The sequence below is a fragment of the Brassica oleracea genome, chromosome C6, assembly GCF_000695525.1.
Source record: "Brassica oleracea var. oleracea cultivar TO1000 chromosome C6, BOL, whole genome shotgun sequence".
In the NCBI taxonomy this organism is placed as follows: Eukaryota; Viridiplantae; Streptophyta; class Magnoliopsida; order Brassicales; family Brassicaceae; genus Brassica; species Brassica oleracea.
Window position 1 is genome coordinate 35,393,964 of NC_027753.1, and position 11,031 is coordinate 35,404,994.

The 11,031-nt window shown below is 36.3% G+C and overlaps 2 protein-coding genes across 2 annotated transcripts; both read left to right on the forward strand.

Moving 5' to 3' along the window:
* The first annotated feature begins 3,317 nt into the window (after positions 1–3,317).
* Positions 3,318–6,289, forward strand: LOC106296343. Its single transcript, XM_013732461.1, has 9 exons — positions 3,318–3,651; positions 3,975–4,156; positions 4,236–4,417; positions 4,504–4,788; positions 4,882–4,940; positions 5,021–5,057; positions 5,148–5,219; positions 5,313–5,634; positions 5,718–6,289. The coding sequence occupies exons 1-9, from the start codon at positions 3,522–3,524 to the stop codon at positions 6,129–6,131; spliced, it is 1,683 nt and encodes a 560-aa protein (XP_013587915.1). The 5' UTR covers positions 3,318–3,521; the 3' UTR covers positions 6,132–6,289.
* A 1,174-nt stretch (positions 6,290–7,463) lies between these two features.
* LOC106298103 lies at positions 7,464–7,974 on the forward strand. The gene is made up of 2 exons (XM_013734192.1): positions 7,464–7,623; positions 7,679–7,974. Exons 1-2 carry the CDS (start codon positions 7,464–7,466, stop codon positions 7,972–7,974), a joined length of 456 nt encoding a protein of 151 aa, XP_013589646.1.
* The last annotated feature ends 3,057 nt before the right edge of the window (positions 7,975–11,031 follow it).

The following is an 11,031-nucleotide window of genomic DNA, read 5'->3' on the forward strand; positions in this document are numbered from 1 at the left end:
TTTGTGTTGTTGGTGAATAAGGTGACCCACTTGAAAAATTATTTGATGTATTGTATGGTCCCGGCAATTCATTGTTTAAGAAGTAAAGCACTCGTACTAGCAAATGGCATGAACCGTTACAAGTTACACAAAGATCTGTCTTATAGGTGAAATGTTTTTGAAGTTGATTCGAGTGAAACTATCTTAACTATGATATGGTGAAAAGATAAGAGTTCTAAAATAATTGTCAGTTGAATGCATCACACTTGTATTGTTACTGAAAATGTAAAGTTCTAATGTTTTTGAATGTTTTCAATATATGTATAGATCCTTGAATTTTGAAAAAAAAAAGTTATACAAGTTCTTAAGAAATGTTTATGCCCCCAAATTCTCAGATCCGACCTTAGTGCTGTTCGTTTCCAGAACGCAGCGCGTCAACGACGAACGATCAAAATGTAAAGAAATTTTAATGACAGCTCAGCAACCAATTAAATTAGAGAGTTAGAAAAGGCAATCATTGGACGCTGCGTCAAGTCTCGTATGAGGTGGGAGACGCTGTTATTTGCAGCGGCAATATAAATACAGAAAAGAGGAGCAATGGAAGTCGCCGGCCGCAACTACACAACAACACACCGTTAAAATTCTCTCACCTGTTTGTTAATTATTGGTCGCCGCCGCTGACGCTGCGTCAGAGAAACGAACAGGCCTCTTAAACACCCGTTTGGCTTTTGCGGTCGCTGGCTCCAACACTCTTAGTGCTTCTTCTCTGTAAGTCGGATGTCGTAGTGTTGGAACGCAGCGTCAAGAGCCTTTTGCATTTAGCAAACCAGTAAAGAAACCTCATGCCGGGTAACATATGGCACAAACTTTTTCATTGCCTAGAGTTGTGAATCAATATTGATCACTGCATCCTTCAACCTACCAACCTTTGTAGAAAGATATGTGCTTGTTATTGGATAAAGCGACCGAAAATGTCTCTCACTTCATGGAAAAAGAGAAAATGAAGCGGAATGTTAACGATATAAATTGAATGTTGAATAACTATCACCATCGTACATGGTCTAATAGTCTTCATGCCCACTTTCTTTTGTTTGGAGCAATATCTTCATGCCCACTTTACTCTAGTTCTTTGGGAAAAGAGTTACAAACAAAAAGGCTAATGGGCCATATTTCATAAACCAATGGGCTTTTCGTTATGAAATGTTTTTCAAGTTGCTTCCAGTGCAATTTGTCAAGAATCAATGTCGGCAGCCATATCCCCACTTCAACAAGGGGGTATTCGTTTGCATGTTGCAGATTTCATTTTTAATCTCAATCTTTTTACTAGAAAGTAGACAATATTCACGTATGAACTATGACGAATATAATCTATATACGAATTATTAGTGTAAACATTCAGAGATCAGTTCTCATTTAATTTTCACATTCGTTCATTTGTAAATCCATACAAATACAATCGCTTAGATCTGCAATAAAGATTGGTAGAGAAGATAATAAGAGAATTGAATAATAGCACTTTCTAACTTTCTACTACGGGAGGATATAATAACATGTTATGGGCATTTTTTGTCACGGAGCAATAAAGATGCATCTCGAATTTTTAAAAAAGATTTCACACAATTTGGGTCACATGATCCTTTCACATGCTTCTTCATGCATGTTGAGCCATCTTGACTCAACCAGATCACTCATTCTAATGGCATGTTAACATAAATAACAACCAAACATATATGAGTCTATTGTATAGGATTTTACTTTATTATAAGAGAAGTCTAATGCACTATATTAAAAACTAAAAAGGATAAAGTTATAGTAATATACTACTATATATGTAAACTTCTTTCGGTTTTCTATATTAAAGATAAAAGTAGAGACGTGCGTCAAATACCAAACACCACCGATACCACATTAAAGTGATTTAGGTTATTAGGTATAAAATTGTAGTCAGCTTTTTTGTACTGTATCTCTCTATGCTTGATCTAAAAATATCTTAAGATAGTTATATAAAAATGAAGGCATTAGAGTGGACAACTTTATTAGTTTCTATTTCCCATTCACTATCGAGAAAAAAGCTTGCCGTCACTACGAAGAGTCTAAAAAGTCTTGAGATCCCATAACCTTGACCGCAAGTTATGGTAATTCAAAGTCGTAAAGAGAGGGCCAAAAAGGAAATATTATTTTAACAATAATACTATACTAACAATAAATTTTTGAAAATTCCCTGAAAATTATGTATTGACAATTTTCATCACGTAACTCTTTGAAAAGTAATGAATTTATTACGTGATTACTAGGAAGTTGTTTTTTATTTCTTTTTGCCATAAAAAAATGGAATACTAGGAACTTGTTTGGTAAATTACATATACACATGGTTCTTGAATTAATTGGGCATTCATTACGTGATTACTAAGAACTTGTTTGGCAAACGTGATTACTAAGAACTTGTTTGGCAAATTACACATACACGCGGTATAGTCAAAAGCAAAACACATGGTTTCTTGAATTAATTGGTCACACACGCCAATCAATGTACCGTCCGATCTAAAGGTCACACGTGGTTACAGAAACATAACGCCACTGGAGACACCGAGAGGGGCCGCAACCAACACGTCAGACCCCATGGACTGACTCTCAAGTCATTTATGGGACCCACTGGATAAATCAGTGTGCCTAATCAATTAAATTACCTTTATTACACAACCTTAATTCTCAAACAAACACATGCGGTGCTTTTTTAGGTGTGCACCAACAAAATAAAGAAAGCATTAGTTGTTGATTTCGTTAAAAAAATAAACTAATTTTATTGACACACAATTTTATATTTTTCTACAGGCTAATTAATTAATTAATTTAGGATAGATAACTATAGAAAATTCATCATCACATTCGTTTTACAACTTTTGACAATCTTTGGATAATTCTATTGACAACCCTTAACTTTTAACTAAAATAACAAAATAAATATATAAAACTATAGCAAATAAATTATTGCATATTGTGATATACATTGAAAAGATTGCATTTAAACGATACTCTCAAAATAAAGCTTAATCGCTAACAAATTTTAAGATAAACTCAACAATATGCTTCCAAATTAGGAACTAACAACTCCTTAATCTCACCAAGTTTGTTACACTTAAAACACCAACTAAAATCCATCACCTGACTACGTTTTTTTTAAATTTAATTATTAATCACAAGCATATATTTTTAGTATATAAAGTGTGTGCGTGTGAAAAGCGTATATAAAAAAAAAGAGGAAGAAGGCAAGTGTGAAAATAAGAAAAGTAGTAAAGGACAATAAGAGTAAGCAAAGGTGGCCTAATAAATAAAGAAGCACCTCTCTCTTCCTCCTTTTTTCACTTTCCCCCATCAAAAGGCGCATCAACAAGCATAGCGCGGGGATAAAATCTCTCTTCAGACACCCGGCAAAGCTTCGACAATGGCGGCCTTTCTCATCTGAAGAGAAACCATTCTTTTCATTTCTCTACGCTCTCTCTCTCTCTCATGCCTCGAAACGACGTAGCTTCTCAGTGAGGAAGATGATGAACTTGTTTGTCTTCTCTGCTTTGTTTGCTTTTTGTTTCGTTTCTCTTCCGTCTTCCGTCGCTCTATCACGTGATTCATCATCCTCTGCCGCCGCCGCACAGGATCCGCTTAAGCTCATACTAGGTTTCTTCCCTCTCTGTTTTTTCCTCTGTTTCACGTTTTCGTTTCTTGATTTATTTTTGCTGTTACGTTCTCTGTAATGTCATCTAGGTTTCTGGGTTTACCTTGTTGAATCAAAAGCTTTGATCTTTTTCAAGTTTCCCATTATCTGTGATCTGTTGTTTAGTGTCGGTTCCAGTTCATGTGAATGCTTCCAATGCTATGTGTCAAAGTCATTGTCTTTGGCAAGATTATCAATCAAAGCTTGAAACTTGTGATGAAGTTTGTAACTTTTTGTTTTGTTGGGTGACAAGACAATTCTGATCATGTGAAGTTTTTACTCACAGGATCACCTAATTTTGGATCATGGAAAGGAGTAATCTCAGCGGAATCGTTAGCACCAGGACCTTCAGCTGATTTTTCTGATTACCTCGTCTTGGCAGCTCACAGAACCAAGAGACCTGACATTCTCAGAGCCTTTAAGCCATACCTTGGAGGCTGGAACATCACCAACAATCACTACTGGGCTGTAAGTCTCTTGTTCTTCTTCGTTTGTTGATTTGTTTGAGTTATAGGATCTGTAGTAATGAAAGGCCATGTTCTTGCAGTCTGTTGGATTCACAGGTGCTCCTGGTTTCATCCTAGCTGCTGTCTGGATCTTATCTTTCGGCTCTCTTCTTGTTGTATATCATTGCTTCAAATGGAGGGTATGCGAGAAAGCTAAAGGATCGTCATACAATTCAAGAAGAATCTGTCTCATCTTGCTGATAGTTTTCACCTCTGCTGCTGCGTAATAATAATCTCAACCCTTTCCCCATCATTCTCTTTTGTTTGTGTTTTGTTCTTGAGATTGAGTTGGTGTTTTCTTTTTGACAGGGTGGGATGCATTCTTCTGTCTGTTGGACAGAATAAGTTTCATACCGAAGCTTTGGATACTCTTAAGTTTGTGGTAAACCAATCAGACTACACCGTGGGGATCTTACGGAACGTGACTCAGTATCTCTCCCTTGCTAAAACGATTAACGTGACGAGCATTTCCGTTTCATCTAATGTATTGGGTGAGATCGAGAAGCTAAACGTCAATCTGAAAGCTGCAGCAGAGACGATAGAAGAGAAAACAAGAGATAATGCCGCTAAGATTAAGAGAGTTTTCTATGCTGTGTAGGTTTCCCGCTGAACCTTGTAGTATTATGAACTGAATGGTATTCTAAAGTATAAAAGACTAACTCTGTATATGTATGTACTTTTTTTCAGGAGATCGGCTTTGATCACGGTGGCTACTGTGATGCTCATCCTCTCTTTTCTTGGTCTTTGTAAGTCCAGTTCATGTTCTTACGGTTCTTCATTTGGTTTAGCTGTGACATCCACTTGACTGTTCTCTGCTTTATTACAGTGCTTTCTGTCCTCCGCCATCAACACGCTATTCACATGTGAGCCCTTTGAACATCTTCTTTTTCTTTACTCTCTAGTGTTTTAATAGAAATGTTGATCTGACTCATGTTGATGGGTATGGTGATTAGATTCGTTGTGAGCGGGTGGATACTGGTGGCTGTTACATTTGTTCTCTGTGGAGTCTTTCTCATCCTAAACAAGTAAAGATCTAAAACTGTTCAATTGTTTGTTTTTTTTCAGTGGTAGACTTGCAAATGTAGTTAACTAAACGTCATTGTTTTGTGCGTGTTCAGTGCAATTTCAGATACGTGTGTAGCCATGAAGGAATGGGTTGATCACCCTCACGCAGAGACAGCACTAAGCAGCATCCTCCCATGCGTCGACGAGCAAACAACAAACAAAACTCTCACTCAGAGCAAACTCGTCATCAACAGCATCGTCACCGTCGTGAACACCTTCGTCTACGCCTACGCCAACACAAACCCATCACCAGGTCAAAATTTCTATTACAATCAATCTGGTCCCCCGATGCCTCCTCTTTGCAGCCCCTTCGATGCCAACATGGAAGACCGCGAGTGCGGCTCCTGGGAACTGTCAATAGGAAACGCATCATCGGTACTTACTCAAACCTTAATGTATTCAACTAAACACCCACAAAGTCCAAGGCATGTCTTAATGATCTTCTTGTTCTTGTTTAGGTGTGGGAGAGTTACGTATGCGAGGTGACGGAATCCAATATCTGCACAACGGTGGGGAGAGTGACGCCTGATGCATACAAGCAGCTGGTGGCGGCTGTGAACGAGAGCTACGCTTTGGCGCATTACACGCCGCCGCTGCTTAGCTTTAGGGATTGCAACTTTGTGAGGGATACGTTTGAGAGTATTACATCGGACTACTGTCCGCCGTTGGAGCGTAATCTGAGGGTTGTGAACGCGGGTCTGGGGATGATCTCTGTTGGAGTGTTGCTGTGTTTGGTGCTGTGGGTATTCTATGCGAACCGCCCCCAAAGGGAGGAAGTGTTTGCGGGTCCACACCGGCCTCGAGTAAAAGATCTTGGATCTGGTAACGGCTTGGAAAATGGTCACTCAGGTGATGAAACTAAGATCGTGTAGTATACAGGTATAGATATAGGTAGAATCAATTATATGTTGTATTTTTATATAACAAGAATAGATAATAAAAAGTCATTGTGTAGCGTTCATGTAATATTAGTAAGTAAGAAGAGACTAGAAGTGGAGCGAAGTTTCACTTTCTGGCTTTTGTATCCTTATTTGGGTTACTTGCAAATCTTGTATCCTTGTCTTCCACGCATTGCATTACTCCTCCCAGTATACACCATTCCCACAACACGCATTCGAAACATCTTGTAAACCCTTTTAATCAAAAGTTAAATCAAACTAGATTTTGATCCAATGGTTTTGTTCACTTGGGTTAACATTGCGTACACACAGGTGATTGAAGATGTCAGTTGGAACCAAAAAACTGGATTTGATTCAATGGTTATAGACTCTCAGTCCTCTCCTTAGGCAACTTCAATTCCTGACCAGGGTTTTATGAGCTGTGATTATATGTTAATTAGTTGTGTAATGAAAACATATCTAATCATGGTAGTTAATCATTCCATTGACTTTCACTCTCCCAAGAGATAAATGTGTATAAAAAATAATCAAATATTAGAAATTTACCATATACTGAGGTTCCGTTGATAAACTAAATGAATGATGTAATACATCTAAGGTCGGAATGTGAATGGAACCATATACTGAGGCATGTTCAAGAGTTGACCAACAGCAAAAACAAAGAACGTTCAGTCCTCCACATCATTTTCCTATCAATGGCGTTGACTAAGAGTCTAAGAACCACTCGTAATCTTCAGCTGATAAGGGAAAACAAAACGAATGATTATGAGAGAAAAATACAGACTATGTATAATTAAGCTCACCTGAAGCGTGTTCAATATGTTAATAAGAAGAGAGCTTTGAATGAGATTCATTTGTAATCTTTATCCAGGTCGGAAGAGCACCATTAACCTTTGTTGTTTAAGGGGTGCTTAGCAATTTTTTAATTAAAAAAAAAAGAAAGAGAAGAAGAAGAAGCATGCTTAATTAGACGTCACAAGCTGCTGTTGCTTGCACTGTTCGCGGATTCCACTTACACGTGGCGGTCCGCGATTGATTATTTTTTTAAATTTTTAAATTTTTTTCAGACAAAAAAAAGATTAAATTTTTTTTTAAGCATTCCAGTTAAGCAACTTTAGGGTTAATGATGCTCTAAGAAATAAATAAATGTAAGCACCTTCGGCATGGCGCCGAATATAAAACAAAAGGGTATTATTATTGAACTCAATTATATCCCTAGCCTTATCTCTCTATAAATATACATTAGCTAATTAATCACCAGCAAAACAACACAAGAAATCAGAAAGAAAAAAAAAGAAAAGAAAGATGAAAACAGATGGTGGTGCAATCACAGTCTTCCAGTTGATGATACCTTTCTTGCTTGTTGCGATAAGTGTTGTTGCGGGTCAGAAAGAAACAGTGCTTGATTCTAGGGGAAACCCAGAAAAGGCCAATGCTCGGTATTACTCATTGCCCACAAAGAGTAGTAATGAGCAGTGAACCACTAACAGTTGAACCAGTTATATTTGAATTATCATCAGATGTCGTACGTGTATCCACAGAGCTTAACATCCGGTTTTCACGGCCCAGTCTTTGCCCTGGGTCCAGGTATTGGAGAGTCGAAGATAGCTCAAAAGCTGTAGTCCTTAACGGATCCAAGTCAAGCAATGACAGCACCTTCACCATCCAGAAATTTGGAAAATCTTACAAGTTAGCTTTTGGAAGTGCTGACAAACCAACGGATGTTGGTTTAGAAAGGATACGAATTGAAGATTATAGGTTGATATTGTCCAACAACTCTGGCTTTGCCGTTGCTTTCGCCCGGGCACTGTTTTAATGTTCCGCCTTTTACCGGCTACACTCTTGTATCTTATTTTTCCTGTCTTTTCATGTGATTTTCAACTTCAAATCAAATAAACGTCTGTTTTTTTTCTCTTTTCTTTTGATGTAATGTTTCACTAAGAAAATGGTAATGATAATTAAGAATAATAATTCCAGAAACTCCTTCATATATATCATGAATATCTCCTTCAGTCTTAACAAATTTATTACATATATTTTTCCTTTGCAAGTTTCATAAATATTTATAAGTTCATGTTTTATATATATTACAGAACTTTCATTCAAAGCGCGAGATTTGTTAATTATAGGGTTATGTATTAAAATTTGATAACCTAATACTTTTGTAATTGTGTTGATTTTTATGTATGAAAAATATTTATAGATGTTGAGACATGATTTAAAAATTTGTATATTTGTATTTATAAAAGTTAATTTTATTGTATATTTTTATTTATAAAAATTAATTTTGAAGAGCTTAATTTTTTTTAAAAAGTTTATTGTATTTTTCCGACAAAAGTATTATACTAACATTTTTTATTTATTTTAAACAATTATATTTACAAATATAATACCAAAGATATTTCTCATTACATATTATACTATTTGATAAAAATAAAGACAATGAAAAATGATCAAATATTTCTATGTTACTTTTTTTTTAGAAAATATGGATTTATAATATACTTCTTAAAGAACATATACTTTTTTAAATGCGGTTTTAATATTTAAATATTTTTGTATTGATTAAAAAATAAATTCAAAAGATTTTTAGGAATATTTACTATATAGTTTAGAAAGTTTCGGATGTATTGTTGTAATCAAATCATATAAGTTTTCTAAGACAATGATACGATAGAATTAGATTTACACAAGATGACAATTATTTTGTTGAAAAAATTATACTATTATATTAACATGGTTAAGAGTAATAAAATATAATGAAGAAATCACAACTTACGTCTGTAAACCTTTAGCTTTGCCTATCTGGTTAGTGTCGGGAAATTGTGAACCTGGGATTGGATCGGTGTCACTCCCAGCATTTATACGTAAAAGCGGATGGTTAGATTCATAAAGAAACTTAACATTTTTCTGGCAAAAGAGGAAGATTTTCAGTTATTAGTTATAGTTACCATGTGTTTGTTGGTATCAAGCAAGAATTTACCAGCAAAGTTAATTGCCATTTTTAAGGGAATCGTTTGAGAGTTCCGTTCAATATTCTGATCTGTGGTTCCAAGTATGGTTTCTGTTAAGGGAAGACCTATAAATTGGGCATCAAGAAAAGAGAGGGAATTAAAGGTGCCTTGCGGAAAAAGCAATCGTGTAAATTAATTAACGTAACAAATCAACGAGCTGTGGAGATATTGCTTCTTGTGGGTTAAAGTCTTTTGTCATTTTATCTCATCCAAAGAAATGATCTCACGTGGCTTCAGTGCCTTCGTCGTCGATCCTAATACACGCTTTGTGTGATGGTACCATATCTTACATGGGATGCAGTTCCAATAATTTGTTTGAGAACTCTTGATATCCGTAAACACGATTGAGATCTTTGAACTTTGGAATTATGCATTCTTCAATTTTCTCGCTCTAACTCGGAATGTGAATGGAAACCATATACTGAGGTTCCGTTGATAAGGTGAAGAAGCATGTTCAACAGTTGACCAACAACAATAACAAAGAACGTTCAGTCCGCCACATCATCCTACCAATGCGTTGACTAATTAAGATCGATCCACTCGTAATCTCCACCTGGTAACTACTAAGAAGGGAAAAAAGACAAGAGTGGCAGCCATTTTAAGCTCACCTGAAGTGTGTTCAATACTCTCTCTCTTTTATATCAAGTGTCGTTTTGAATTTGTGCACACAAATTCAAAAAGCAATTAATTTTATATATTTTTTATATAAAAACATAATTATCTATACACCTAACCATATTTCAACCAATAAAAAAATAAATTGTTAAATTTAAAATAGAAAACAATATTTATTTTGTAATAAAAAAAATTCTCTACAACAACATTTAATATGAAAAGTAGGAAATATATATAAGAATATCTCAACGTTGACGGAGAACGATTCGTAATCTTTATCCATGTTGAAACTTGTAAGGAATAAATAAATAAATGTTCTATCTTGTTTGGCAACAAAGTAGGACAGAAAGTTAAGGTAGCGAAGAAAAAAATTCTGGGTATAAATAAAGAGGGTGGAATAGCTATGTATCTGGGACTCCCGGAGAAAATTTGTGGATCAAAGCGACAAGCCTTTGCTTTCATCAGAGATCGGCTCACTCGCATCAATTCATGGTCAGCAAAGTTATTCTCTAAAGGCGGCAAGGAAGTTGTTTTAAAATCTGTAGCACAAGCTCTACCCACCTACGTGATGTCTTGCTTCTTTTTACCAAAGGACATCTTAAATAAGCTCCAAGGGGCAACAAAATTCTGGTGGAGTACGAAAGGAAACAATCGCGGTTTGCACTGGATTGCTTGGGAAAAAATATGTGTTCCTTTCGATAAGGGAGGTCTAGGCTTTAGAGATCTCCATAATTTTAATCTGTCCCTCCTTGCAAAACAGCTCTGGAGACTTCTACACCATCCTACCTCTTTACTTGCGCGTGTTCTTAAAGGCAGATACTATCGGCACATTATCCCAATGGAAGTTAAGACCTCAAATTCCCCATCGTATGGGTGGAGAAGTATTTTATCTGCACAAGATCTACTGCGGGAGGGTTTGCGAAAAATGATTGGATCGGGTTATAATACTCGAGTGTGGATTGACCCGTGGATCCCGACCATACCAGCTCGGCCAGCAATAGACAATGGGGTCTATCGGGATCAAGATTTGTTCGTTAATCAACTTATCAACCAATCCTCTAAGCAATGGAGAGTAGAGATACTCGAGCCCTTGATCGATCCAATTGATATCCCTTTGATTCAGAGTATACGGCCCAACCATTGCTTTAGGGACGATGGGTACTGCTGGAACCACTCAAAGTCTGGTTTGTATACAGTGAAGTCGGGGTAGAAGCTTGCAAACCAAATGAAAGAGGATAAATGGG